Source organism: Amphiprion ocellaris, chromosome 18, assembly GCF_022539595.1.
Source record: "Amphiprion ocellaris isolate individual 3 ecotype Okinawa chromosome 18, ASM2253959v1, whole genome shotgun sequence".
Classification (NCBI taxonomy): Eukaryota; Metazoa; Chordata; class Actinopteri; family Pomacentridae; genus Amphiprion; species Amphiprion ocellaris.
In genome coordinates, this window is record NC_072783.1 from 7,086,338 (window position 1) to 7,113,486 (window position 27,149).

A 27,149-nucleotide genomic window follows, 5' to 3' on the forward strand; every position below is an offset into this window, starting at 1 on the left:
ATATGACAATTTACAGCTAAAATCAAACAATGTCGTGATTTTATGAACGGAAAGGAGCAGATGAACTTCTGGACCAGCAGATGGCGTGAAAGGCGGCCATTTTGGAAGAAGATGCAGAAAAGGAACCGTAGAAGAAGAAATTAAAGACCGTAGAAGAAGAAATGAAAGCGACCGTAGAAGAAGAAGCGGGAGGCGGTTTGTTTTGCTAGCAGGGCGGAGCAGCAGCGGAGAAGTTTTAACCGGAGATTTACCTTCCGAACCGGGAGAAACACGGTAAAAACACGTCCGGTGTAATGTTCCCTTGGTGTTCGTTTGAACGTCACCGAATTAAATGAACCGGAAACCGAATTTTTGACCGGCGGAGGGCCGATTGTCTGGAAAATTCTGCTGCTAGAACAGAATAGTTTCACCTGAAACTGGGGCGTTCAGGTGTTTTAACATGAGAGACACCAAAGGAGAGGCGAGGACAGACAGGACAGGTGAGGACAGACAGACAGGACAGGTGAGGACAGACAGACAGGACAGGTGAGGACAGACAGACAGGACAGGTGAGGACAGAAAGACAGACAAGACAAGTGAGGATATTTTGTGTCTTATTGTGTTTTTTTTATTTCTTTGTGGTCCTTCTGTGGCTTGTTTTAGTCGCTGTGGTCATATTGTGTCTCTTTTTTGTCTCTTTGTGGTTGTTTCTTGTCCTCTTCAAGGGGCTCTGTGTTTCTTTGTGGTCACTTTGTGTGGTTTTGTGGTCTATTTGCATGTCTGCAGTTTTTTTTTGTCTCTGTGATCATTTTGTATGTCTTTTATCATTGTTTCCTGTCTCTGTGGTAGATTTGTGTCTGTTTATCGTCATTTGTCTTTCTTTGTGATCATTTTGTGGTTGTTTTGAATAGTTTATTAATTTTATGTCTCTTTGTTGTCGTTTTGTGTATCGTTGTGGTTGTTTTTTGTCTCTTTGTGGTCATGTCATGTCCTTTGTTATTGTTTTAATTGCCCTTGTAGGGGCTTTAGTTCTTTTTTGTGACAATTTTGGGCTATTTATGTGGTTTTGTAGATGTTTCGTGTCTCTTTGTGGTTGTTTTTTGCCTTTTTTGTGGTCATTTTGTGTCTTATTGTGGCTTTTTTGTGTCTTTGTGGTCATTCTGTGGTTTGTTTTAGTCACTGTGGTCACTTTTTGTCTCTGTGGTTGTTTTATGTCCTATGTAAGGGGCTTTGTGTGTCTTTGTGGTCATTTTGTGCGGTTTTTTGGTCTGTTTGCATGTCTTTGTTGTTGTTTTTGTCTCTTTGTGACTTTTTTGTGTCTTTTTGGTCATTGTGGTTGTTTTTTGTCTTTTTGTAATAGTTTTACATCTTTTTGTGGTCATGTTCTGCCTATTTTTGTTATTTTTATGCCCCTTTGTGACCATTTTCTGTCTTTGTTTTGGTTGTTTCATGTCTCTTATTCCTTCAGGCTGCAGGTCTGTTATCTAAATAGTTGTATCCTGATAAATTATTATTATATGTACCTGATGAATGTTATGAATGTAAAAATGTTGGCTTTATTCTAGTGAAGCTGTAGAAACCCTGATTATTATTATTATCATTATTATTATTATTATTATTATTATTCTGAGTTGTGCTGGAGAGTTTTTAATCCCACAGACACGTTCCAGTCGGTACTGTTTCCAGGTTTCAGTGCAGGTTTGTTGTTGTGTCGTCGTTGTGTAGTCGCTGTATGACGTCAGTGTGTGTCTGCAGGTTGGATGATGTTCTGTCGCTGCTGCTTCGTCCTCATTCTGCTCTTCACTTGGTCCTCGGCTCACAATGACTTCTTCACCTCCATCGGTGAGTCTTGGATTCCTCTGAACATCTAACTCTGAACATCTGACAGAAACAGGACAGAAAAAAATGACTTTACTGGAGGATTAATGAGTAAAAATCTGAAATGTAGAATTCAGTGCACATCTGTGGGTGTTCTTAATGAATCTAAAAGTGAATTAAATCAGCGTTTTTGTTGCTTCTCAGGCCAAATGACAGACCTGCTGTTCATGGAGAAGGACCTGGTCTCCTCCCTGAAGGACTACATCAGAGCTGAGGAGCACAAACTGGAGCAGATCAAGAAGTAAGACGATGATCTGTTCAGTTACTGCAGATACAACTGCAGGTGATTACGAAATCATATAAGAGGTGAACAAGTAGTTTATTGAATGATTCAGGTTCTATGAGGCTGTATCTTCAGCAGCCTTTTGCTGCAATGACCTGCTGTAGACAGGAAGTATCGTCTCTAACAAGTTTCTGGCAGCTCCTTGGGAATTTTAGCCCATTCCTCGTATGCAATGTTCTCCAGCTCAGCAATGTTCTCAGGTCTATGTCCTGCAACAGCTTTCTTCAGATCTACCACAGGTTCTCCATTGGGTTTCAGTCTGGAGGTTGTGATGTCCACTCAAGAACCTTCCAGACTTTTTTCTCTAACCAAGCCTTTATTCGTTCTGATGTGTGTTTGGGGTCATTGTCTTGCTGGAACATCCAACTTAAGTTCAACTTTTTCATGGACTGAGTGATGTTCTTTTCCAGAATATCCTGGTACTTCCTGAATCCATGGTGCCTTCAATACGTTGGAGATTCTCAGTTCCATTAGAAGCAGAACGCCCTCACAGCATCCCAGATCCACCACCATGCTTCACAGTAGGCTGGGTGTCCTTCTCCTCGTAGGCCTCGTTCTTCCTCCCAGACATTCCTCTGATCCATAGGACCAAAGACCTCTAGTTTGATCTCATCAGTCCGTAGAACAGTCTCCCAGAACTTCTGTGGCTTTGATAGGTTGGTTCTAGCAGACTGGAGATGATTGTTCTTGTGGTGTGTCTTCAGAAGTGGTGTCCATCTAGGGGATCTGGCATTAAGCCCTTCAGCATGGAGTGTGCAGCGTTCTGTGTCCACAGAAACATCAGTTCCTCTTTCAGCCAGATCTTCCTGCAGGTCTTTGGCAGTAAGTCTAGGGTTCTTGTCCATCTGTCTCTGCAGGAATCTTGATGTTCCCATCGACAGCTTCTTTTTTTCCACCACGACCATGTAGTGTAGCCACAGTACCGGTGGCTTTGAATTTACCAATGATGCTTCCAGCAGTGTCTCTGGGAACATTCAAGAGCTTGGAGATCATCTTGGACCCACTTCTTTCCTTGCACAAAGCAACTATCTCCTCTCTAAACTTCAGGGACATCTCTCTGGTCTGAACTATGTTTCTTGCTAGTGGCGTTATGTGAAGTACTGACACAAAGTCTAGCATTTTACAGACATGAGTATTACTCACTGTTTAGCATGTGTCACCTTTGAATTCACCTCCAAATATATACATACAGGTGGATGGATTAGAGTTGTACTGCAGTTATCTGTATTTACATAGTATTGTTCATAGAGGGTTGAATAATTTTGCATGCAACTGTAGATGTGATGAGTTTTAATTAATTCTGGGCCTCAGGCTAAAAACGGTACAAGATGGACACACTCTTACCTGTATAAGTGTGTGTGTGTTGTGTTCCTCACGTTGTGGGGACATAAATGTTCACACTGTCTGTTTGTGGGTCCTTTTAAAGACAACAAACAGGAAGTCAGAAGGTGAGTTAATAAATTTCATCCGAAAGACTCATTTTAATGTTAAGAATTGGTCTCTGGGAAATGAAACTAAGTAAGTGTGCGTGTCTGTTGTGTGTCTGTTGTGTGTCCAGGTGGGCTGACAGACTGGACGTTCTCTCCTCTGCTGCCACTCAGGACCCTGAAGGTTTCCTCGGACATCCAGTAAACGCCTTCAAACTGATAAAGAGACTGAACACGGAGTGGAGGGAGCTGGAGAGTCTGGTGCTAACAGACATGTCTGACGGTAAACACACACACACACACACACACACACACACACTAAAGGTCATCCCAAATTGAAATAAAATGTAAATTAGTTGATATTTCCAGGAAAGTCCTGCACAGTTTTTGCTAATTGTAAAGGAAATGGAAAAAGAGTTGCCTGCTGTTTTTTTCTTAACTGAAAAAATAGAATTTATGCTTTAGGTCAGTGAAAAATGAGCCACACTGAGTGTTTTTATTGTCCAGGTGAGTCTGTGGAAATCAGGTAGGAATTTGTTTGTCAGCAGCAGAGATTACAGCTGCATGCAAAATGATTCAACTGCCCTGACATTTTTGACATTCCTGCAAAATGATCAACATTACAACTGCAGGCGACTAAATCATGTAAGAGGTGAACAGTTAGTTTATTGAAATATAAAACCAAAGCAAAAGTCAAGATCTAATTCATAATTCATCCAAAATTTCAACTTTTCTACATAAAGCAGGTTGCAAAATTATTCAACCCCCTATAAACAATACTAGATAAATACAGATAACTGCAGTACAACTCTAATCCATCCACCTGTATGTATATATTTGGAGGTGAATTCAATGGTGACATGTGCTAAACAGTGAGTAATGCTCATGTCTGTAAAATGCTAGACTTTGTGTCAGTACTTCCCATAACGCCACTAGCAAGCAACATAGTTCAGACCAGAGAGATGTCCCTGAAGTTTAGAGAGGAGATAGTTGATAGAAAAGAAGTGGGTCCAAGAAGATCTCCAAGCTCTTGAATGTTCCCACAGACACTGTTGGAAGCATCATTGGTAAGTTCAAAGCCACCGGTACTGTGGCTACACTACATGGTCGTGGTGGAAAAAAGACACTGTCGGCGAGAACATCAAGATTCCTGCAGAGACAGATGGACAAGAATCCCCTAGACGGACACCGCTTCTGAAGACACACCACAAGAACAATCATCTCCAGTCTGCTAGAACCAACCTATCAAAGCCACAGAAGTTCTGGGAGACTGTTCTATGGACTGATGAGACCAAACTAGAGCTCTTTGGTCCTGTGGATCAGGAGAAGAACACCCTACCTACTGTGAAGCATGGTGGTGGATCTGGGATGCTGTGAGGGCGTTCTGCTTCTAATGGAACTGAGAATCTCCAGCGTATTGAAGGCACCATGGATTCAGGAAGTACCAGGATATTCCTGACAAGAACATCACTGTCTGTGAAAAATTTGAAGCTAATTGGATGTTCCAGCAAGACAATGACCCCAAACACACATCAGAACCAACAAAGGCTTGGTTGGAGAAGAAAGTCTGGAAGGTTCTTGAGTGGACATCACACCCTCCAGACTGAAACCCAATAAAGAATCTGTGGTGGCATCTGAAGAAAGCTGTTGCAGCACGTAGACCTGAGAACATTGCTGAGCTGGAGACCATTGCCCACGAGGAATGGGCTAAAATTCCCAAGGAGCTGCCAGAAGCTTGTTAGAGACGATACTTCCTGTCTACAGCAGGTCATTGCAGCTAAAGCTTGCTGAAGATACAGCCTCATAGGGGTGGAATCATTTTGCATACAACTGTAAGTTTGATTTGTTGATCATTAGTTTGCCAATTTCAAACTAATACACTAAACTAAGATCAGAATAGAATCAAATAACCTTTAGAAATCCAGCTAAGGTACAAACATTAAATAAATATCAGAAGAACAATAAAAATAAAGCAAAAAACAGGCTTTCCACATATGGATGTTCAGATTTGTAAATTATATTATTTCACATCTACAGAAAATGTTCTTTGGTTCATAGAAATCCTGATAGAAAAGTGTTCATATTTCACAGATTAGTCTAGAAGTAGAAAACTTGAGGCTATACAGAGTTTTTAAATGTCCAAAATAAATAATTTTCATGAACTTCAGATCGACCAACATGCAGAAGAGAAACTCTGACAGATCCAGTGTGAACCAGTTTATAGTCAGAATATCTTCTAACATTTTCTCCTTTTCTATTATAATTGGTGCTAAACTGTGCACACCTTGCGGGAAATATTCTGTAAATTACAGCAGATTTTTAGTAAATTGTGAGGCGATTTAAACACTGAAATCACCTCAGTAGCAGCAGCGACTGAAGTACAGAAACATCAGATTTATTTATTGGTGGTGTTCCAGCGTTCATCTCCAACCTGACCATCCAGAGGCAGAACTTTCCCAACGACGATGACCAGACCGGAGCAGCTAAAGCTCTGATGAGGCTTCAGGACACCTACCAGCTGGACACCAACATCATCTCCACCGGAGAGCTGCCAGGTCGGTAAAAACACAGTGTTTGGAGGGAAAAGGGGATTAAACGAGGACGATGCCATCAGTTTTATCAGGAAAAAGTCTGAATATTTAGAGAATAAAGGCACAGTTCTGGAAGATATTTTCCAGCCAACAGCTTCTTTGAAAGTAGACAATCTCAGGAGCTTCAATGGAGTTTCTTACGATAATATTAAGATTTCCTGATGGAAAAAAGGTCTGGTAATTGAGCTAAAGTGTCTGAAGAAAAATCAGTAACTTAAACTCCAAGTTTTGTGCTAAACAATGAATCATTTTGATCCAAAATATCAACTTAAAAGAGTCACAGACAGAGTTTTTATTGACTAAACACAAAACATTAGCATCATTGTTGTCAGCTTAAAAAAATTAAATACAGACTTTTTTAAAAGCATGTTAAAATGAAGTCATAAAATCATACTGATTTTCAGAAGTTAAATGTCAAGTTGACGTCTCAGAAGGTCAAGCTGATGATGAATCTTCTTTAAATTTCTCATTTTGTTTTTGTATATATTTTAATTTCCCTTACTTGCTTCTGTTCTTATTAAAAGTCTTTATCGTGGTTTATTTATATTTTTTGCAAACTCCTCATCTCTCCGTCTGAATAAGTTTATGGTTAAAACTGAGCTTTCTTTAATGTGTGGCCTCAGAAACAAGTCTTTTATTGTGGAAAAAAACACTAAAAATGGAAACAAAAGAGGACCCAGACATGATCCCTGAGGAACTCCAAACCTAATTAAGATGCAAAATAGTTTGTTCAAGATCTGACAAACTCTTTGGCCACATTACAGCAAACAGAAGCTGATTAAGGTTTTAAAATTCTTTCTAGAATCAGAACAAACTGCCAATGTGTCCGTCCAGCTTTGTGCAACAGCCATGATTATTGTATTTACTGCACTGGTTTGATTGGTGTTCAACACAGTGAGCAACATAAGAAACATGACATGCATGAGTCAGACCTGAGAAATATTCACCTATGAAGAACAAACACATCTATAAATGAGTTTGTTGTTCAAACTGGACTCTTTCTTTAATGTGTGGCTTGAGAAACAAGTCTTGAATTGTGAAAAACAGTAAAAATAGAAAGAAAAGAGGACCCAGACTTGATCCCTGAGGAACTCCAAACCTAATTAGGATGCAAAATAGTTTATTAAGGATCTGGTTTGGTTGGTGTTGCTGAATGAGGATCTACAGAAACATGTTTGTTGTTATATCTGCGCTCTTTCTTTAATATATGGGGATTCATCTGCATGTATGTCGGAACAGAAACAAGCCTTTAAGTGTTAAAAAAACGTCAGATTTTCCAACTCAGACAGCGTTTCTCTTTAGGCTCGTCGTCGGTCGCCTCCCTGACGGTGGACGACTGCTACGATCTGGGGAAGGTGGCATATTCGGAAGCTGATTACTACCACACCGAGCTGTGGATGGTCCAGGCCCTGAAGCAGCTGGATCAGGGAGAGACGTCCGGGCTTGTGGACGCCGTCACCGTCCTGGACTACCTGAGTTACTCTGTCTACCAGCAGGGGGAGCTGGAGAGGGCTCTGGGCTTCACCAAAAGGCTGCTGGAGCTTGGTCAGTACTGTAGTCTTAAAGAAAGGAAAAACATGTCTTTGTTATTTCTGTAAAGAGAGAGTAGGACTTGACAACATGAATTGACATTCATAGGTTGAAAATTGATGAGAAAATTAGTTTTAAATGAAAATGTTGTACAAAAACGAACACAAATCTTCAGCATCCACACAAAAAAATCTGAATTTATTCTCTTGTGGTTGCTTGTTTTTTTCCAAACAAACCCAAAGATGTTCAGGTTAGACTGCAGATAATTACTGCTATTTAATAATATCAGATAATCTGTTATTAATCCCATAGTGGGGATGTTACAACAGCATTGGTAAACAATAAAAAAATAAACAATAAGTATTCATAATTACACAAATGAATGATACACATTGGAAGTAAAAATAGTTATTCCTTCATAAATGTTTATATTTTCTTAAAACTCACTTTCATATTTAGTGAAATCTTTATTTTTTCATTAAAGCACAAGAAAAATCTAGATTTTGTCTCCTGTTTGCAAATATACAAAATATTTCACAATCCAACAGTGTTTTAAACAATCACTGGACAAGTTTGATGAGTATAAATGTGAGTTCTTAGGATTTTTCTGGAATCAACATCAACAGCAGAACCACAAATTAATGTATTTTAAAATAGGGCTGTGCCTAATTAAAACCATAAATAATTGTTTTCTTGGTTAATCAAGATACAGGAACGAGTGAATAATGGAATAGAAAGAGCCTTGGTTCATTACAAGTCTGATGAATATAAATATGCTCAGCTAATTCCCAATGAAGGAGCAGTTTAGGAAAAATCTGTTAGTATAGAGAAATCGGGTTTTTGCTGTAGGGAACTTTCTCTTCTTATATGTGTTATTGGTCATATTCTTGAAATATTACTAGCTGTTTTTGCTATGACGTCACTGGTTCAGGGGATCCCAGGACTTAAAGATGTAGTCTAATATTATTAATAAAAATCTCCGACAACTGATGTTTTTATCATTGCAGCTTTTGTTTGAAAGGAGACTCCAGCTTTATGTCTTCATCTGCACTCATTTAAACTGGTTTAAACTGACCTGAGGTTCTGGTTCTGCCCGTCAGACCCGACACACCAGCGAGCCAACGGGAACCTTAAATACTTTGAGTACCAGCTGTCCAAACAGAAGAAGGCCGAGGCGACGGAAGAGGCTGAGGGGAGGCACAGGACGGTGAGTCGAGGTCGACCTGATGATTACCTGCCTGAGAGGAGGAAGTACGAGCAGCTGTGTCGAGGAGAAGGCATCCGGATGGTGAGCAGAAACAAACCAAACTAAAATAAGTTTAGTAAATTTATAGCAGGGAGAGACTTTAAAATGACTAGAACATGAACTCACAGAGCCCTCAAAACACAATGATGAATGACTGCTAGCTGTCTTGCTAGCTAGCTGCTTGCCAGCTGCTTTTTCCTATAGATTGTGTTCTTAGCTTTCCAGCATTAGCATTAACTTGCTATTTAAACCAGCTGTCAACACAGTGATTGATAACTGCTAGCTGTCTTGCTAGCTAGCTACATATCAACTACTTCTGGCCAGTGATTGCTGGAACCTGTAGCCTGCTAGCCATAACATTATGATACAAAAAGAAAAAGATACTAGAGCTTTATTTTTTATAATTTTTGAACGCCAACATCTGTCAGTTTATCGTTTCACTCTTCCTTCTGTCAGACTCCCCGCAGGCAGAGCCGCCTCTTCTGCCGTTACTACGACAACAACCGCCACCCGAGGTATGTGATTGGTCCGGTGAGGCAGGAAGACGAGTGGGATCACCCCCGCATCGTCCGCTACCACAACATCGTGTCGGACAAAGAGATGGAGAAGGTCAAAGAGCTGGCCAAACCCAGGGTGAGTCCAAGCATCGGCTAGAAAAGAAGCTTTCACTGACAGTTAGTCTCATTTACTGCAGAAATATTTAATATTCACCATGTTTGGGTCCATTTTATAACTTGATGAAACTGGAAACCATCACCACCCTTTGAGATTATCAACACTGCAGCATTTTCCTGGTTTCCTCTGAACCATCTCTCACAGATTTAAGTGAGCAGAGATTTTTCAGGACTGCTGGATGTATCGGCCTGAATATCAGACAATCACATGTTGAGAATGTAAAGATGGAGATGCACCTTTGAGCTAAATTAATCCTCTGAGAAGTTTCAGATTTTTCATAGATTTGGTCATACTCTTACGTTTACTAGCTACAATATTAGCTTTAACTTACTGAATACATTAGGCTTCAAAACACAATGTAGCCTAGCTAGACTGCTCGCTGTCTAGCTAGCTAGCTACAAGTCAACTGTGTCATGGAGCTTGTTAGCTGTATCATAACCATTTACTTAACAAATATGTTAGCATTTACAACACAGTGGTTAATAACTACTAGCTGTCTAGCGCGCTGCTTTCAGCTTGCTAGCTATAACTTAAATAGTTTCAAAACACAGTCATTAATAACTGCTAGCTTTCTCACTAGTTACATATCAGCTACTTTTCCTCACAGACTGCTAAAACTCTTGCTAACTATAACTTTAGCATAAACTCAAAAATTTACCTTCAAACCACAATCGTAAACAAATGCTATTTGTCTAGCTAGCTAGCTGCATCTCAACTAGATTTTCCTATAGTTTGATTGTGTTCTTAACTTTCTTGCTGTAAGATTGCCATTAATTTACTAATCAAATCAGCCTTTAGCAGACAGTGATTATGAACTGCTAACTGTCTCACTAATTAGCTGAATATTAAATATCTTTTTCTGTAGATTGGTGGAACTCTTAGCTTGCAATCTATACCATTAGCTGTCAGTTAGAGAAAAAATGTAGCCCTCAAAACACAATGATTAATAACTGGTAGATGTCTTGCCAGCTAGCTACTTACCACTTTTCCCCATAGACAGATTGTGCTCTTAGCTTGTTAGCTATAACATTAGCTCTAATTTAGTAAGTAAGTTCACCTTCAAAGCATGATTCATAACTGGTAGATGACTAGCTAGCTACATATCAGATACTTTTCGACATAGCTGTACTAGCTATGACATTAGCTCTGACCTACTGAAGCTAAAAGTTATCCCAAAGACTGATTCTGAGCGAGGAAAAACCCAGTACTCAAAACCCGTCCATGTTAAAGTTAATTTCTCACTAACAGATGTTGTAAAAAGTGTCGTCTTGTATTCGGGTCGGTACTTTAGTCCTTAAATCTCAGTGTCAGCAAAAGTTAGTCGGTTCTTCAGGGGGTCGGCTTGGTTCTCCCTGTAACTGTCGGCCGATTGGCTCCACAGCTGCGTCGAGCCACCATCTCCAACCCCGTAACCGGTGTGCTGGAGACGGCCCACTACCGCATCAGTAAAAGGTAAGAGCTGCCCAAGAACGAGGCCCGTCTGTGGGGGAGACCGCCGGCCGACCTCCTCTATCTGGTTCTCACCCGTCCTCCCCTCTGTGTGCTCACATCCTGGCAAGAGCAGAAAACTGACAAAAACCTTCAGTTCAGGACAAAATGACCAAACTAATCTTTGTTAATCGCTCCACAATGTGATTATTCTACAGCTCCTTAGTCCTGAAACTAAAAATATCACAATAAACTCTAAACTAGCAGAAAAATGTACTTAAAGTATAAAAATAAATAAGAATGGAACCTTTCTGGGGTTACATGTAGAACCTCATAGACCCCAACAAACAATTTTTTTTTTTTAAATCTAATGCAATCTAAACAATATTTTGTGCTCACAAGTTGTCATTGTATATAGTTGCATGCAAAATGATTCAACCGCACTGAGATTTTTGACATTCCTGCAAAATGATCAACATTACAACTGCAGGCGCCTAAATCATATAAGAGGTGAACAGTTAGTTTATTGAAATATAAAACCAAAGCAGAAATCAAGATTTAATTCATAATCCATCCAAAATTTCAACTTTTCTACATAAAGCAGGTTGCAGAATTATTCAACCCCCTATAAACAATACTAGATAAATACAGATAACTGCAGTACAACTCTAATCCATCCATCTGTATGCATATATTTGGAGGTGAATTCAACGGTGACACATGCTAAACACTGAGTAATACTCATGTCTGTAAAATGAGGACACTTTGTGTCAGTACTTCCCATAACGTCACTAGCAAGAAACATAGTTCAGACCAGAGGGATGTCCCTGAAGTTTAGAGAGGAGATAGTTGCTTTGTGCAAGGAAAGAAGTGGGTCCAAGATGATCTCCAAGCTTTTGAATGTTCCCAGAGACACTGATGGAAGCATCATTGGTAAATTCAAAGCCACCGGTACTGTGGCTACACTACATGGTCGTGGTAAAAAAAAGAAGCTGTCAGCGAGAACATCAAGATTCCTGCGGAGACAGATGGACAAGAACCCTAGGCTTACTGCCAAGGACCTGCAGGAAGATCTGGTTGAAAGAGGAACTGATGTTTCTGTGGACACAGAACGCTGCACACTCCATGCTGAAGGGCTTAATGCCAGATCCCCTAGATGGACACCACTTCTGAAGACACACCACAAGAACAAACATCTCCAGTCTGCTAGAACCAACCTATCAAAGCCACAGAAGTTCTGGGAGACTGTTCTATGGACTGATGAGATCAAACTAGAGCTCTTTGGTCCTATGGATCAGAGGAATGTCTGGGAGGAAGAACGAGGCCTACGAGGAGAAGAACACTCTGCCTACTGTGAAGCATGGTGGTGGATCTGGGATGCTGTGGGGGTGTTCTGCTTCTAATGGAACTGAGAATCTCCAATTTATTGAAGGCACCATGGATTCAGGAAGTACCGGGATATTCTGGGCAAGAACGTCACTCAGTCTGAAAAAAATTGAAGCTTGGGCGTAAGTGGACATTCCAGCAAGACAATGACCCCAAACACACATCAGAACCAATAAAGGCTTGGTTAGAGAAAAAAGTCTGGAAGGTTCTTGAGTGGATATTACAACCTCCAGACTGAAACCCAATGAAGACTCTGTGGTGGCATCTGAAGAAAGCTGTTGCAGCACGTAGACCTGAGAACATTGCTGAGCTGGAGACCATCGCGCACGAGGAATGGGCTAAAATGAATTAAATCGTGATTTTTGTTTTGGTATTATATTTCAAAAAACAAATTGTTCACCTCTTTTAATGTTGCGCATTTTGCCAGAATGTCAGACATGTCAGGGGGCTGGATAATTTTGCATGCAGCTGTCAGTTAAATGAGTTTGGAGTGTGTTCTACCAACTATTTAAGCTCAGCAGCTTGTCACGTTCATGTAGAAACATACACGACTTGATTAATTTATCTGCGTGACAATATGGAAGAGTTAATTTGATTTTTAAGTTTATTTTAGCATGTTGTAATTTTTTCAGCATGAAAACAGTTTTTCTTGCTCTGATACTGATAGTATTTTTGAGTTTTCCTTAATGTACACTTAGCTATAATAAACATAAAAGGAAGGTTTTAAAGATATTCGTATTAATTCCAGAAACACAGCTGCTCTTTTAGACTTCTAGTTTTCCATATTTGCAGCTTATACTGTTCTTAGAATTCTGCCAGCTGTATTTGTCTGACAGATACTAGTTTTTGTAAAAATACGTCCGGTTTAAATGTGAACACTGTAGTTTCTGTCCTCCACACACCAGGGGGCGCTGCAGACATTAGGTAAATTACAACCATTCATTTGTTGACATGTAATTTGCAGCACAACTTTTCACAAGAGTTTAAATGAAGAGTCTTTGATGTTATAATTAATCATGTTTAAAGTCAGAACTATAAGAACTATTTAGTGATTATTACTGTTGGCAGAATGAAGAGTAACTGATAGCGGCAGCTGCTTTTCTCTCGTCATATCTGACAGTAAGCTTAATATTTTGGCGTTTTTGGAACCTATTGGAACATGACTGGTGGGATTTTCCAGCAAATTTCAAACATAATGAACCATGAAGGTTTTAAACATGAGTTTTGTCTCGCTGCTCTTGCCAAGAATGAAGCTTCTTCTTCTTCTGCTTGAGGAGGAAAATGAGTCAAAGATTAAAGTGTGTGGCTCTCGTTGACTCTTTAACTTTGTCCTGGAGGCAGCAGGAGAATCTGATGGCTAACATCTATATTTCTGCTGTTAAATGAGCAACTAGCTGCACAGACACATTTACAGCTAATTTATTGATTTACTGGAGCTGAGGCGACTCCTTAAAGACACTTTGGACTGACCGACATCAGAATAACAGCTGTTAGCTACATTTCTTTCTGATTTTCTACGTTTGAACCGTGCCTTTGTTAAAAGGGTAGATTCATTTCAAATTCTGTGATCTGGAGTCAATGCAGAATGTAAATAATATGTGATGCAAAAAATAAAAATGAACTAATAATAATTGTAATGATATTTTAACACATTTTAACTAGATTAAGAATACGTTAGCTTAGCAGTTTAGCTGTCTGAAGCTTCTGCTGCCTCCCAGACGTCAGCTTCTCTTCTCGGTTAGTGACCTACATCTGTCCTCTCTGTCCTCTGTCTTCTGTTTATTCTGTCTGTTCTCTTCTCTCTGTTTCTTCTGTCTGTTCTGTCCTCTGTAATATAATTTGTGAACTAGCTCAGACGGGCCACGGTTCATGACCCTCAGACAGGCAAACTGACCACGGCTCATTACAGAGTCTCCAAGAGGTAAGAAGCTGCTGCAGCTTAGTTTCTGAACCAAACACTTGGAGGTCCGTTGATCGTCTGCTGCAGCCACAGACTGTGTATAAAGACGTGGTGTCGAGGTCCTGCCTCCTGCCCCGCCCACACGTTAGCTTCTTTAATGCTACAAAGCCCAATCACCACCATCTGGACTGTTGTTGATGGTTGTTTTAACACTAATCATTGTCTAAATAGCAGTAATTAGCAAATGCTAGTTGCTAGCTGGGTAGCTACACATGAACAACTTTTTTTTCGCCCACTCATTTATTGTACTCTTAGCTTGCTAGCAATAACATTAGCATTACCACCTTGTTAATTAAATTCGACTTCATAACTCAGCGATTAATAACTGCTGGCCATCTGTCTACTGTCTACTTTTTCCCATACATTGGTTGTGCTCTTAGCTTTCTAGCTATAGCATCAGGACATCACTCTTGTGTGCATTAGCAATAGCTGTCTAGTTATATTAGCGTTCAAAACTCAGCAATGGTAATGGTCAGCTTTCTTACTAGCTAAATGCATGTAAACTACTTTTTCCCATAGATTGGTCTCCTCTGCTTTGTAGCTATGATATATTAGCATTAATTTGCTAATTAAATTAGCCTTCAACACAATGATTAATAAGTGGTAAATGTCTAGCTAGGTAACTGCTTACCACGTTTCCCCATAGATTGATTGTGCTCTTAGCTATAACATTAGCTTTAACTTAGTAAGTAAGATAGCATTCAAAGCATGAGGATTAATAACTGATAGATGTCTACTTTTCCACATAGACTGATTGTTAGTTATACCAATGGCATTACCTTGCCAAATAATTTAGCCTTCCATAGAAAATGATTATTAACTGGTAGATGTCTAGCTAGCTAGCTACATATCGAATAATTTCAACATGGATTGATTGTGCTTGCTAGCCATAACATTAGCAATACCTTGCTGAATAATTTAGCTTTCAAAAGACAATGACTAATAACTGCTATCTAGCTAGCTGGCTATCATCTACTTTTTCCATATAGATTGGTAGCTAAAGCATTTGCATTAAGTGACTAAAAAGGTTGAAACAATGATTATTAATTGGTAGCTGTCTAGCTAGCTAGCTGCTTACCACTTTTCCCCATAGATTGATTGTGGTCTTAGGTTGTTTGGCATAACATTAGCATTACCTTGCAAAAATATTTGGCCTTCCATAGACAGTGATTATTAACTGGTAGCTGTCTAGCTAGCTACACGTCTGCTGCGTTTCCCCTTAAGGCCACTACACAGTGTACAATTTTTGGCCATCCCAGACAAAAGACAGCAATCGTGAGAGAATCGTGGCAATATCTTTGGTCTTGGCTCTAAATCGATGGTCCTATGTCGCACTGTGAGACAGGTTCAAGGATGGCCGTTGTCATGGTGACCAAAGACAAGCTGCCATAAAATTCTGACAGTGTCAGAAATTTGGGGGGATCGTCACACAGTGTGACTGCTGCTGCGACCTACGTCAACTAACTAACCAATAGAAATGCAGTATGAATGCAGTATGAAATGATGTTATTGTTATTATTTTATTTCTATTCCTACGTCTATTGCTACATAAGCTGCTGTAACAATGTGAATTTCCCCTGGCGTGGGAAGAAATAAAGGACTTATCTTATGTACTGATTAGCGCGACATTGGTGCTAAACCCAAATAGATGATTTGCGGCGTCAATGGCAAAACGCATCAAAACAAGCATGCAAGATTTAAACAAAGAAGACAGCCTAGTAGATAAATTTTTGAAGCCACTTCGTCTATCTACACGATATCACGAGCAGACTTTTAGTATGTTGTGTTAAATCTTTCTGATAAGACACAGTCTTAAAACATCTCGATAGCCATCACATTCATTTTGTTTGTTACATTAACATTTGGTGTGTTTTGTTGGAAAGTTACAGACCATAGCAGTAAATGCTGAAGTAAAATGCTAGTAGATGCTAATAAGTACTTACTTCAAGCTCCCTCTGCAAAATTGGCATCCCAAATTGGCCTCTCTTTCCGAACCATGACCGTGTCCATATTCTCCTCCTCCTCCTTTTCTTCAAGTTTTCTCTCCAAACACATAAATGTCACAAGGGCAAGGGCTCCATTCATGTTTCACTAGTTTCCCTGTGATTGTAGGTGGTCCGTTTATGCTTCTGTTGTTTATTTTTCAAGGATGGACGGCGCGCGCTTATGACGTTTTATTCTTGCACATTTACATCAATTCATGTACATCGTAGGCTTCAATTCAGCTCTTTTCATCATGCAATCTGCACAGAGCAATCTAAATATTATTAAAGTCATGTTGTACAGTGTAGCAAACTGTGAACTTATAAGACCGTTAAAACCGCACATTGTGTAGAGGCCATTAGATTGGTTTCACTCTTTGTTTGCTTGTCATAACTTTAGAATTCTTGAAAAAAACTGATTATTGTTGACCAGCCACCAGGGGGCGATCTAGTTATTGTGGCTTCATGGGGTCCAGCTTTATATACAGTCTGTGGTCATAACAAATCTGGGCTCTTTCCTTAATACCTTCCTAATATTTCACAATTATATAAATGATTTTATAGTCTGAACATGAATAAATGAATACTAAAGAGAAATTTCCCACAGATGTTGGGAAGTTATGAAGTTACCGTTAACACGTCATCAACAAACATGTAAATATATTCATACACAACATATTTGTCCCTCTGAGACTAATTTTCATCATTAAATAGCTGCATCATGAAGCTAGTTTACCTCTTCGACTAAATATAAAACCACTTCCTTCTCTTTCTGACCTTCCTCATCTGGTTTCTGTTTGTCCTGCTTCTGTTTTCTGGTTTCTAACGTCAGTTTGAGTCGGTTTCCTCTCTGTTCTGTCAGCGCCTGGCTTGGAGCATTCGAACATCCGGTGGTGGATAAAATCAACCAGAGGATCGAAGATATCACTGGCCTGGATGTCACCACGGCCGAGGACCTGCAGGTAAAACTCACCTGAGCTTGGAGGTTCTTTAATTAATCATTAAACAGTTTAAACTTCTAACTTCACTGGTTTGTGGCTTACAGGCTGACAATTATTCAGAAAGCTGATTAAAATTCTCTCGTCACGCCTGAACTTTGGTGGTTGTGTTGTGGATTTATTAATAATTTTAGAAACCACCCATCAAATTGCCACCTTATCACAGTAGAGGGGTTTGAGTGTCTCTGTGATCCTAGGAGCTATGTTGTCTGGGGCATTATCCCCTGGTAAGGTCTGCCAAGGCAAATTGATCCTGGGCGAGAGACCAGACAAAGAGCGATTCAGAAAACCCTGATGACAGCAAAAAAACGGAGAAGCCACCACCTCACCTAGGTTTGGGATACCGGGGCCTTCCCCTGGAGCCAGGCCTGGGGGGTGAGGTTACAGTGCGTCTGGTGGCTGAGCCTTGGGGTCCCATGGGGCTCGGTCGGGCACAGCCCGAAGAAGTAACACAGGGCCACCGCCCAGTAGGCCCACCACCTGCAGGGCCGGAAATCGGGGTCGGGTGCTATGCCCACCAGACAGTAGTCAGGAGCGGGCGTCTTGGCGCACCGCCCCCTGGTGGTGTAGACTAGCTCTGGAGAACGTGGAACGTCACCTCACTGGTGGGGAAGGAACCTGGGCTGGTGTGGGAGGTGGAGCGATACCGGCTAGATATAGTTGGGCTCACCTCCACGCACAGCAAGGGTTCCAGAACCAGAATCCTGGAGGGGTGTTGGACTCTCTCCCTTTTCGGAGTTGCCGATGGTGAGAGGTGCCGGGCAGGTGTGGGGATACTCATGAGCCCCCGCTGAGCACGGCTTTCTTGGAGTTCTCCCCGGAGAATGAGAGGGTCGCCTCTCTGCGGCTGCGTGTCACAGAGAGGAAAACGCTGATTGTTGTCTGTGCTTATGCACCGAACAGCAGTTCAGAGTATTCCGCCTTTTTGGAGTCTCTGGGTGGTTCCTAGAAGGGGTGCCGCCTGGGGACTCCATAGTTCTCCTGGGGGACTTCAATGCTCACGTGGGCAATGACGGAGAAACCTGGAGAGGGGTAACTGGGAGGAACGGCACGATCTGAACATGAGTGGTGTTTTGTTCTTGGACTTCTGTGCTAGTTATAGATTGGCCATAACAAACACCATGTTCAAGCATGAGACAGCTCATAAGTGTACCTGGTATCACAGCACCTTAGGCCAAAGGTTGATGATCTACTTCATAGTCGTGTCATCAGACCAGTGGCTGTATGTCTCGGACACTCGGCTAAAGAAAGGTGCAGAGCTGTGAACTGATCACCACCTGGTGGTGAGTGAACTGGAAACGTCTGGCGGAGGACCCTGTCTGTGGGGTTTTCAACTCTCACCTCTAGAAGAGTTTCTCCTGCATCCCGGGGGAGGTTGGGGACATGGAGTCTGAGTGGGCCATGTTCAAAGCCTCCATTGCAGAAGCAGCTGTTAGGATCTGTGGCCCAAAGGTCATTGGTGCCTGTCATGCCAGCAACCCAAAAACGCGCTGGTGTACACCAGCGGTGAGGGAAGCAGTCAGGCTGATGAAGGAGGCTTTTCTGGCTGGGCTGGCCGGGGGTCATCTGAAGCAGCTGACTGGTACTGGTTGGCCAAAAGGGCGGCAGTTGTGGAAGCTAAAACACTGGTGTGGGAGGAGTTCGGAGAGACTATGGAGAAGGGCTTTTGGTTGGCCTCGAGGAACTTCTGGCAAACTGTTCAACACCTCAGAAAAGGGAGGCATGGCTTTGCTCGGGCAGTGTACAGTCAGGGAGGAGAACTGTTGACCCGTACTGGAGATATTGTTGGGTGGTGAAAAGAGCTCTTTGAGGAACTCCTGAATCTGGTCAACATATTCTCTGTGGAGAAGGCAGAGCCTTAAGACTCGATGGAATCTTCGTCCATATCTGTGGCAGAGGTCGCCGAGGTAGTTAAGAAGCTCCTCGGTGGGAAGGCGCCAGGTGTGGATGAGATCCGCCCTGAGATGCTAAAGCTTCTGGACACTGTTGGACTGTCTTGGCTAAGAAGTTTCTTTCATGTGGTGCGGGCATCGGGTACAGTGTCTGTGGAGTGACAGACCAGGGTGGTGGTTCCCATCTTCAAGAAGGAGGACCAGAGAGCGTGTTCCAACTACCGGGGTATCACACTTCTCAGTCTCCCCGGGAAAGTTTACTCTGGGGTGCTGGAAGGGAGGCTCCGCAACCGATTGTCGAACCTCGGATTCAGGAGAAGCAATGCAGATTCCGTTCTGGACAACAGTGGATCAGCTTTTATTCTTGTAGAATTAGTCATGGGCTATGGGAATTTGACTTGCCAGTCTACATATCCTTTGTGGATCTGGAGAAGGCCTACGACCGTGTCCCTCGAGGCACTCTGTGGGGGGTAGTGCGGGAGTATGGTGCATTGGGCTCGTTCATACGAGTCATTCGGTCCCTGTGCGACCAAAGTGGCAACTGTGTCTGCATACTTGGCACAAAATCTGATTCGTTTCCAGTGGGTGCTGGACTCCGCCAGGGCTACCCCTTGTCTTCGATCATGTTTGTCATGTTCATGGACAAGATCTCAAGGTGCAGCCGGGATGAGGAGGGTGTCCAGTTTGGGAACGTTTTTTTTTTCAGCATGCACTGGAGCGGTTTGCAGCCAATGGTTCTCTGCCGGAAACTGGTGGAATCCTCCCTGGGGAGAGTTGCTTCCCCAAGTGAAGAAGTTCAAGTATCTTGGGATCTTGTTTACAAGTGATGGGAAAATGGAGCGAGAGATGGACAGGAGGATTGGTGTGACGTCATCCGTAATGCAGGCGTTGTATTGAACCATGATGAAGAGGGAGCTGAGCCGCAAGGTGAAGCTCTCAATTTTCCAGTCCATCTACATTCCAACCCCCACCTATGGTCATGAGCTCTGGGTAATCACCAAAAGAACAAGATCACGGATACAAGCGGCTGAAATAGGCTTCCTCCGTAAGGTGGCTGGGCTCAGCCTTAGAGATAGGGTGAGAAGGTCAGACATCCGGAGGGAGTTCACAGTAGAGCTGCTGCTCCTTCACCTCTAAAGGAACCAGTTGAGGTGGTTTGGACATCCAATTCAGATCCTCCAGGGAGGCTTCCTTTGGAGGTTTTCCGAACACGTCCACCTGGGAGGAGATCCCAGGGTAGACCCAGAACTCGCTGGAGGGATTATGTATCTCGTCTGGCCTGGGAATGCCTCGGGATCATCCAGGATGAGCTGGAAAGCGTTGCTGAGAGGTGGGACGTCTGGAATGACCTGCTTCATCTGCTGCCTCCACGACCCGACCCCGGACAAACAGATGAAAATGGATGGATTTTATAATTATTGCTTAATTTCTGTTTTCCACTGAATGAAACTTTGTTTCTTTGGATGCTTTTAATTACGCCATCCTTGATGCTTTATTCATGTTGTCATCTGACCAATACAGTATATTGTATCCAAAGTATTGATATTAATGTGTGTAATGCAGGTGGCTAACTACGGTGTCGGAGGACAGTATGAACCTCACTTCGACTTTGGACGGGTAAATAAAACTTAATTGTCTCATTTTTTTTCAAGAAACTTTTATAATTATCCGCAAAAAAATCAAAAACGGTAAATCTGTCCAATAAAATGTGTTAAAGTAGTAGGAAAACGCTGAATTTAAATCAATATTTATCAATTCCTATTAATGATTTTATAAGAACAGATTGTTTTTTGCTCCAGTGAGTTTCAGCTTCTTTTAAAAAACACAATCATCCACAATATTAAACTGTAAATTACATTAATTTTACTATTATTATATATGTGTGCAGGTGTTCACTGAATTTTTGATGCTGTTTTACGGTAAACATGTTTAAAATGATTCTGTTTTTCAGAAAGACGAGCCGGATGCATTCGAGGAGTTGGGAACAGGGAACCGGATCGCCACCTGGCTGCTTTATGTCAGTGATCTTCTCCGTTTTAATTTCAGTTCAGTTTCCTCTGGATGAAACTCTGACTGAGCGTCTGTTCGTTCTGCAGATGAGCGACGTGCCGGCAGGGGGCGCCACCGTCTTCACCGACATCAGAGCTGCCGTTTGGCCCAAAAAGGTGACACTAATTATCTCTATAATTATTAGTTTGACTTCTGTTCAACTTCTGAACTTCTGATCCTGATAAACTAAAAGGCAAACTTAGTTTATTTTCATTAAAGGCAACCTCACAGTGGACCAACAGGAACCTGCTCCTGTTTGAGTAACATGACTCTTAGGGGCTTTCGACCAAAGAGCACCAGGAGCTAGATTGGTTCAAAGTTGAGAGCCAGTGCTTTTTTGGTTCAAATCTCGTGCCACCCCAGAACGGGTTTGTGTTTCCATTCGGAAGGAGCAAAGTTGGAGCTGCGTCATTGCGCCACCACAAAACGTGTGTACGTCACTGCATACGTAGCCGTTCAACAGCGTTCGCGCCGTACGGAAACCCACACAACAACAATGGAGGACTTCATTGGAGTGGTGTACATGGCTTTGCTGGTGTGTCTCGCCATCGTTGAGCAGCAAAACCTTCTGTTAGGGGTTACCCATCGGCGTCGCCATTCCAATGCCCGGCGATCACGTTTGAGAAGAAAGGTAATTATCAAAGACGTTTGGATACTTTACAGTAAACGTGCTAGCGTTAGCTTAGCTACTTAGCTTTGACTACGCTTGCATTGATTACTTAGCGGTTAAACACGCGTAATAACTTGATGATCATATCTATGTTTATCTTTAGATGTTTTTAGATGTCACCCCGCCCCCTGCCCGTGACGTGCTCGGCTCTCAACTCTGGCCAAGTCTGGCCCAGCAACGAGTTGGTGCCCGAAAAAGCCCCAGTTTTTGGAGCCCGGAGCCGCAGCTCCGGTGTTGGAAAGACAAAAAACCGGCGCCAAGTCGGGCACCGGCTCCGACTCCGAACGGGCTCCACCCCGGTCGAAAGCCCCTATCTGAGGTGTCATGTGACTTTGATGTGACATGACGTGACTTTGACCTGTCATGTGACTGTTCCTCCAGGGGACAGCCGTGTTCTGGTACAATCTGTATCCCAGTGGAGAAGGAGACTATCGGACCCGACACGCCGCCTGTCCGGTTCTGGTCGGGAACAAGTGGGGTGAGTTCATCCCAGGGAAACACACTAATACACAAATATACAACATAATACACAGCAGAAACTATAAACTAGAAGAAGTTCATCGTCCTGCAGAGAGTTTTTGTGTCCAGAACATCTGAATGAAAGTTTCTGATGGTAAATAAATGAAAGTGCTTTAAGTCCTTTTATCTCCTGATTGTTTTCATGTTTAAACCTGAATCCACATCATTGACAGCAGAATGATTTCATCTGCTGTAAAAATCCTTTATTAATACATGTTAAAACTTTGAGGTGTTTTTATGTCACTGGATCTGGATTAAGGAGCTGAAAACCAGCAGGGAAACACTTTCCAGACTCAACATGTCAACAAACAGATAATAAACATGTTTAGTTAGTTCCTGTTTAAATATTGCCTGCAGTTCAGCTGAATGAATAGAATGTCTCAAAATCTGGTTGAAAATTGTGCAGAATTATTCAATTTCTTTCCAAAGTGACAATATTGGAGTAATTTTAGACGCATGTTTGGTCATTTTGGCTAAATTTCTAAAATAATTTTGACAGTTTTTGAGTGACTTTGGGGAATTTTTTAGTCCAGTTCTGAGTCTGTCAGTGAAGGTTGAGAAGCTTGTTCTTTCCTTGGCAGCAGATTTTAATGCATTTTTAAGTTTCATTCCTGTTTTCTGTATCTTCTTGTGTTTCCAGTCTGTTAGTTGGTTCTATCTGGCTGTAAACTGACCTCAGGTTGGGTTTTAAAGTCACTCTGAGCTGTTTGTTCTCTGTAGTTTCCAACAAATGGATCCATGAACGAGGGCAGGAGTTCAGGCGACGCTGTGGCCTCCAGGAGACCGACTGACCACCGACCCACCTTCATCTTCCTCCTCCATCTTCCTCCGAGCTGCTGAGTGTGACTGCACATCTTCTACATGTTTATTTTTTTCTGGGCTGTGTGTTGGGGTATGTTTGTTTAGTCGGGATTCATGGAAATCACCGCCTTTATCAGGTTTATTTCACAAATATTCAGACGTCTGCACATCCCAGCCAGTTTTGTGTCGGGAACAAAGAACGCTGCAGAAAGAATGGATTCAGGGAGTGAAATTAGAGCGTTTTAATCCGTTCCATGGCAGCAACAAGCAGGAAACACATCGAATTAAGCTTCTTCAGAGAAACCAGCTGCTCTAGAGCTCTTTCACTCCAGTTTAACATCTTAAATACAGCAATATCTGACATTATATCTGAGCTGATTTCACCAATAATGTCTTCAGTCTCCAGGTTAGCCACATAAAAGTGAGCTGACAAACAAGAAAATGTGCAGTTTGGTGTGACTGATAGCAAAACATCATAGATATCACTAATTTAAATGTATTAAGGAAAAAAATGACATAATACAGTGAGAAAGATCCGACTTTTTTAGCTTCCTGTCTCCTTTGTTGTTAGCGTTAGCCATTATTAGCTAACCCAAACACTCATTAAAACCTCGTATTTGTGTATTTTGAGAAGCAAAACTTAACTTTAGCTCAACTTAAACAGACATTTTATTAAACATTAACTCTCTCAGTGCAGCTTTTAGTCCCCAAAGTAAAGATCCAGTTCCACAAACAATTAAATTAACAAGATAACAAAAAGAAGACGCCTTTGAGGTTTTCTTCCAACCAATGGCAGAAGATAAATGAAGATTCACACAAGAAACTACAGAAAACACTCTAATTTTAATATCTGTGTAGATTCTCAGTCATAACAACCCTTTCAGCTTCAGTAGAAGTCAACTGGACATCTCTGATAGCTTCTGGAGATTCATCTCAAAAATGACTCCAGACTTTTCCAAAATGACTAAAACCTTCTTAAAATGACTCCAGAGTCATCTGGATTGTTATGATTCTCAGTCATCAGTTCATAACAATTGGGTTGGCTTCAGTAGAAACCAACTGGACATCTCTGGTAGGTTCTGGAAGACGATTTGTCTTCCAGAACCTACCAGTTGGTTTGTACTGAAACTCCTACGATTTTACTTCCAGTTTGTTCTCATACAGTTTCTTTGTTCTTGACATTTGAGATGTAAATGGCTGGGATGTTTGAGTCGGTGCCTTCTGTTACTGTTTCACTCCTTTAATGCTTCGCTGCAGGTCATTGCTTTGGTCAAGTTTTATTTTCATTATTCTCTTATTTATTGTCTATTTTTTAAACTTCTTGTTCGTGTTGACATGTTTAGACGGAAAACTAAACCTGAGAGGCTTCAATAATGTCTTAAAGCTGTTAGAATGAATCAACTTATGGTTGATAATTTACTCCTGGTTAAAATCTTTCACAACTGGGAGCTTCAGCAGAGACTTCATCCACTTTCTTTCTTGAGGCAAACCAGAGTTTGTGCTGCAGGTTTGAATCGTGTTTGAGTTTCAGGGTGAATTTTGAGAGTTTCATGTTTTCAGACCGGAGACTTTTTGAATTTCTTCCCTCAGAGAAACCATTTTAAGGTTCCACTGTAGACCCCCATGAACACCAGGTTCTGTTTCCACATCAAGATTTAGTCTAAAGTAGGGCTGCAACTAACGATGAATCAATGAATCATCTGAGCACAATACGCGCTGCATTGTGCATATATAATATATGTACGATGCAGCGTGGATGTCCGTCCGTGTTCAGCGCTCTGCCTGGACAATGATTCTGTTGCATTGCGTGCCCAATTCCGCTTTTGATGACGTATCGTGCTCAGACGATTCATTGATTCATTGTTAGTTGCAGCCCTGGTTTAAAGATCTAAAACTGGAACCTTGTCTGGAACATCAGATTCTAATGATGATAGAGCCTCAACAGTTGGAGAAATGTCGACCAAAGACTGTATTTTAGTAGAAATATGGATCCATCCATATGTATACACTTACAGGAACTTTATGGAGACACTATACCAGCCTGGGTTGAATGTTCGGCTCTTTTTTTCCATTTTCAAGAACTAATAATTGTTGATTATTGTCATTCTGGACAGTTCGGAGTCATTCTAGGCAAGTTTGAAGTCACTTTGGACGGTCTTTTTTCTGATTTTGGACACATTTTTCAACATTTTGGACAAATTTTTTGTAATTTTTGGAAATTGAGTCATTCTAACCAGATTTTAAGTCAGTTTTTTTCTTATTTTGGACAGAATTTGAATCATTTTGGACAGTTTGGGGTCATTTTGATCATTTTTGAGTCATTTTACACCAATTCTAAGTCTAAACATCTAAAAACTGGAACCTTATCTGGTCAGACTTTCCTCACATCAGATTCTACTGATGTTAGAGCCTCAAAAGTTGGTGAAATGTCGACCAAAGACTGTATTTTAGTAGAAATATGGATCCATCCATAGATATACACTTACAGGAACTTTATGGAGACATTAGGCCAGTCTGGGTTGAATAGTTTGCACTTTTTTTTCTTATTTTTAAGGCCACTAACAAAGAAATCCATCCTCTGTTGGATCCATTCAGTCGTTCTGATCTGATGAAACTATTCTGTCTGAGTTCTCGCCAAGTTTCATGGCTGTAGGAATTTAATTTCTGGAGATATTCAGCCATTAAAATAGCTTATCAGGTGTTTTTTTGAGAGGAAAAGTCCCAAACTTCTCAGCTTGAAAACATGAAATTCTCCAAATTCAGCCAAAATATTTGACAGAACTTAGTTTTGGATCCCAAAAAACAAAAAAACTCTGTTCTCCGAAATGACACCAACTGACCCCAAACTTCTGCTTCTTTCTCTTATTTTAGATGTTTTTGATTCGGTTTGTTCAAGTTTTGGGTTATTTTGAACCATTTGTTTGAGTCAAAGACTAGTTTTAGTAGAATCCATGGATGCTTCCATACACTCTTAAAGGAACTTTGTGGAGGTAAAAAGGAGAATTCTGCACTTTATTTTCATTTTGAAGGTCAGAAATGTAAAGATTTGTCCTCCTCATGATCCATTCAATCCCTGGATCTGCAGTGGTTTGATTTCTGGAGATTTTGAACCTTAAAATGGCTCCAAATGTTGGTTTTAAGGGTGAAAACAGAGAAATTCCCAGAACACCAACATGACTGGCCTCTGCAGCAACAACCAGAGTTCAGTTTTGAATCGTCTTCGTGTCGCAGCTCCAGATTTTTCACCCAGAAGAGAGAAAATCGACTCTTTTCTGTTTTCAAATGGAAACTGAACTCTCTCTCTCTCCGTCTATGTAACTCGCCCGGTTCTGCCTCTTTATTCCACCAATCCGGCGTGTCGGTTCGTTTTCAGCCCAGAGGTCGTTCACTCCTCAAACAGACGCCAAACACAGGCTCCGCCCACTTCCTGTTTCTTCCCCAGACCTGCTCTGATCTCTGCTTTAACCCTTTAAACTCCACACTGGGCTCCATCCTGTGTGCCTCCATCTCTGTTACCGTGGTTACAGACGCCACACAGTTTATTTAGTTTCACTTTCAGAGTTTTAATTTCAGACCCTTCTGGGGTTTAAGGACAGATGCTGTTAAATAAATGCAGGATTCTCGTGTTGATGAAACCAGGCTGAGTTTGTGGTTCTGAGCAGGAATATTGTGTTAAACTGGTTTCTATGAATGTTGTCCACCTGCAGCAGGTGTTTCCAGGTGAGTCCTTCATCACTCCCACTGATGCTGTTTGTCTTTATACTGTCGCTGCACTTTGTCTGGTAATAAATGTGAAGAACACAAGTCGATGTAAAAGAAGTTTCTAATGAGAATGAAGTGTCGACAGAAACACGA

General features: G+C 41.5%; 1 protein-coding gene across 5 annotated transcripts; it reads left to right on the forward strand.

Moving 5' to 3' along the window:
• The first annotated feature begins 155 nt into the window (after positions 1 to 155).
• On the forward strand, positions 156 to 27,098 carry LOC111583246 (prolyl 4-hydroxylase subunit alpha-1-like). Of its 5 annotated transcripts, XM_055004571.1 has the most exons (16): positions 280 to 479; positions 1,735 to 1,821; positions 2,002 to 2,098; positions 3,699 to 3,850; positions 5,985 to 6,122; positions 7,461 to 7,703; positions 8,789 to 8,976; positions 9,391 to 9,567; positions 10,991 to 11,061; positions 14,279 to 14,344; positions 17,228 to 17,327; positions 20,819 to 20,872; positions 21,207 to 21,272; positions 21,352 to 21,420; positions 22,356 to 22,452; positions 23,214 to 27,098. In XM_055004571.1, exons 1-16 carry the CDS (start codon positions 440 to 442, stop codon positions 23,282 to 23,284), a joined length of 1,716 nt encoding a protein of 571 aa, XP_054860546.1. In that variant the 5' UTR covers positions 280 to 439; the 3' UTR covers positions 23,285 to 27,098. The 5 variants fall into 5 exon arrangements, with proteins under 5 accessions (XP_035814039.1, XP_054860546.1, XP_054860543.1 ...); XM_035958146.2 differs by lacking the exons at positions 280 to 479; positions 14,279 to 14,344 and adding an exon at positions 156 to 273; XM_055004568.1 differs by lacking the exon at positions 14,279 to 14,344.
• The last annotated feature ends 51 nt before the right edge of the window (positions 27,099 to 27,149 follow it).

What these genes read in the sequence shown, in the direction of transcription:
- LOC111583246 (XM_055004571.1), top strand. Translation starts at nt 440, where the DNA reads ATGAGAGACACCAAAGGAGAGGCGAGGACAGACAGGACAG. An exon ending in CACTACCGCATCAGTAAAAG is followed by an intron (nt 11,062 to 14,278) that starts GTAAGAGCTGCC and finishes GAACTAGCTCAG; the next exon opens with ACGGGCCACGGTTCATGACC. An exon ending in TCGCCACCTGGCTGCTTTAT is followed by an intron (nt 21,273 to 21,351) that starts GTCAGTGATCTT and finishes TTCGTTCTGCAG; the next exon opens with ATGAGCGACGTGCCGGCAGG.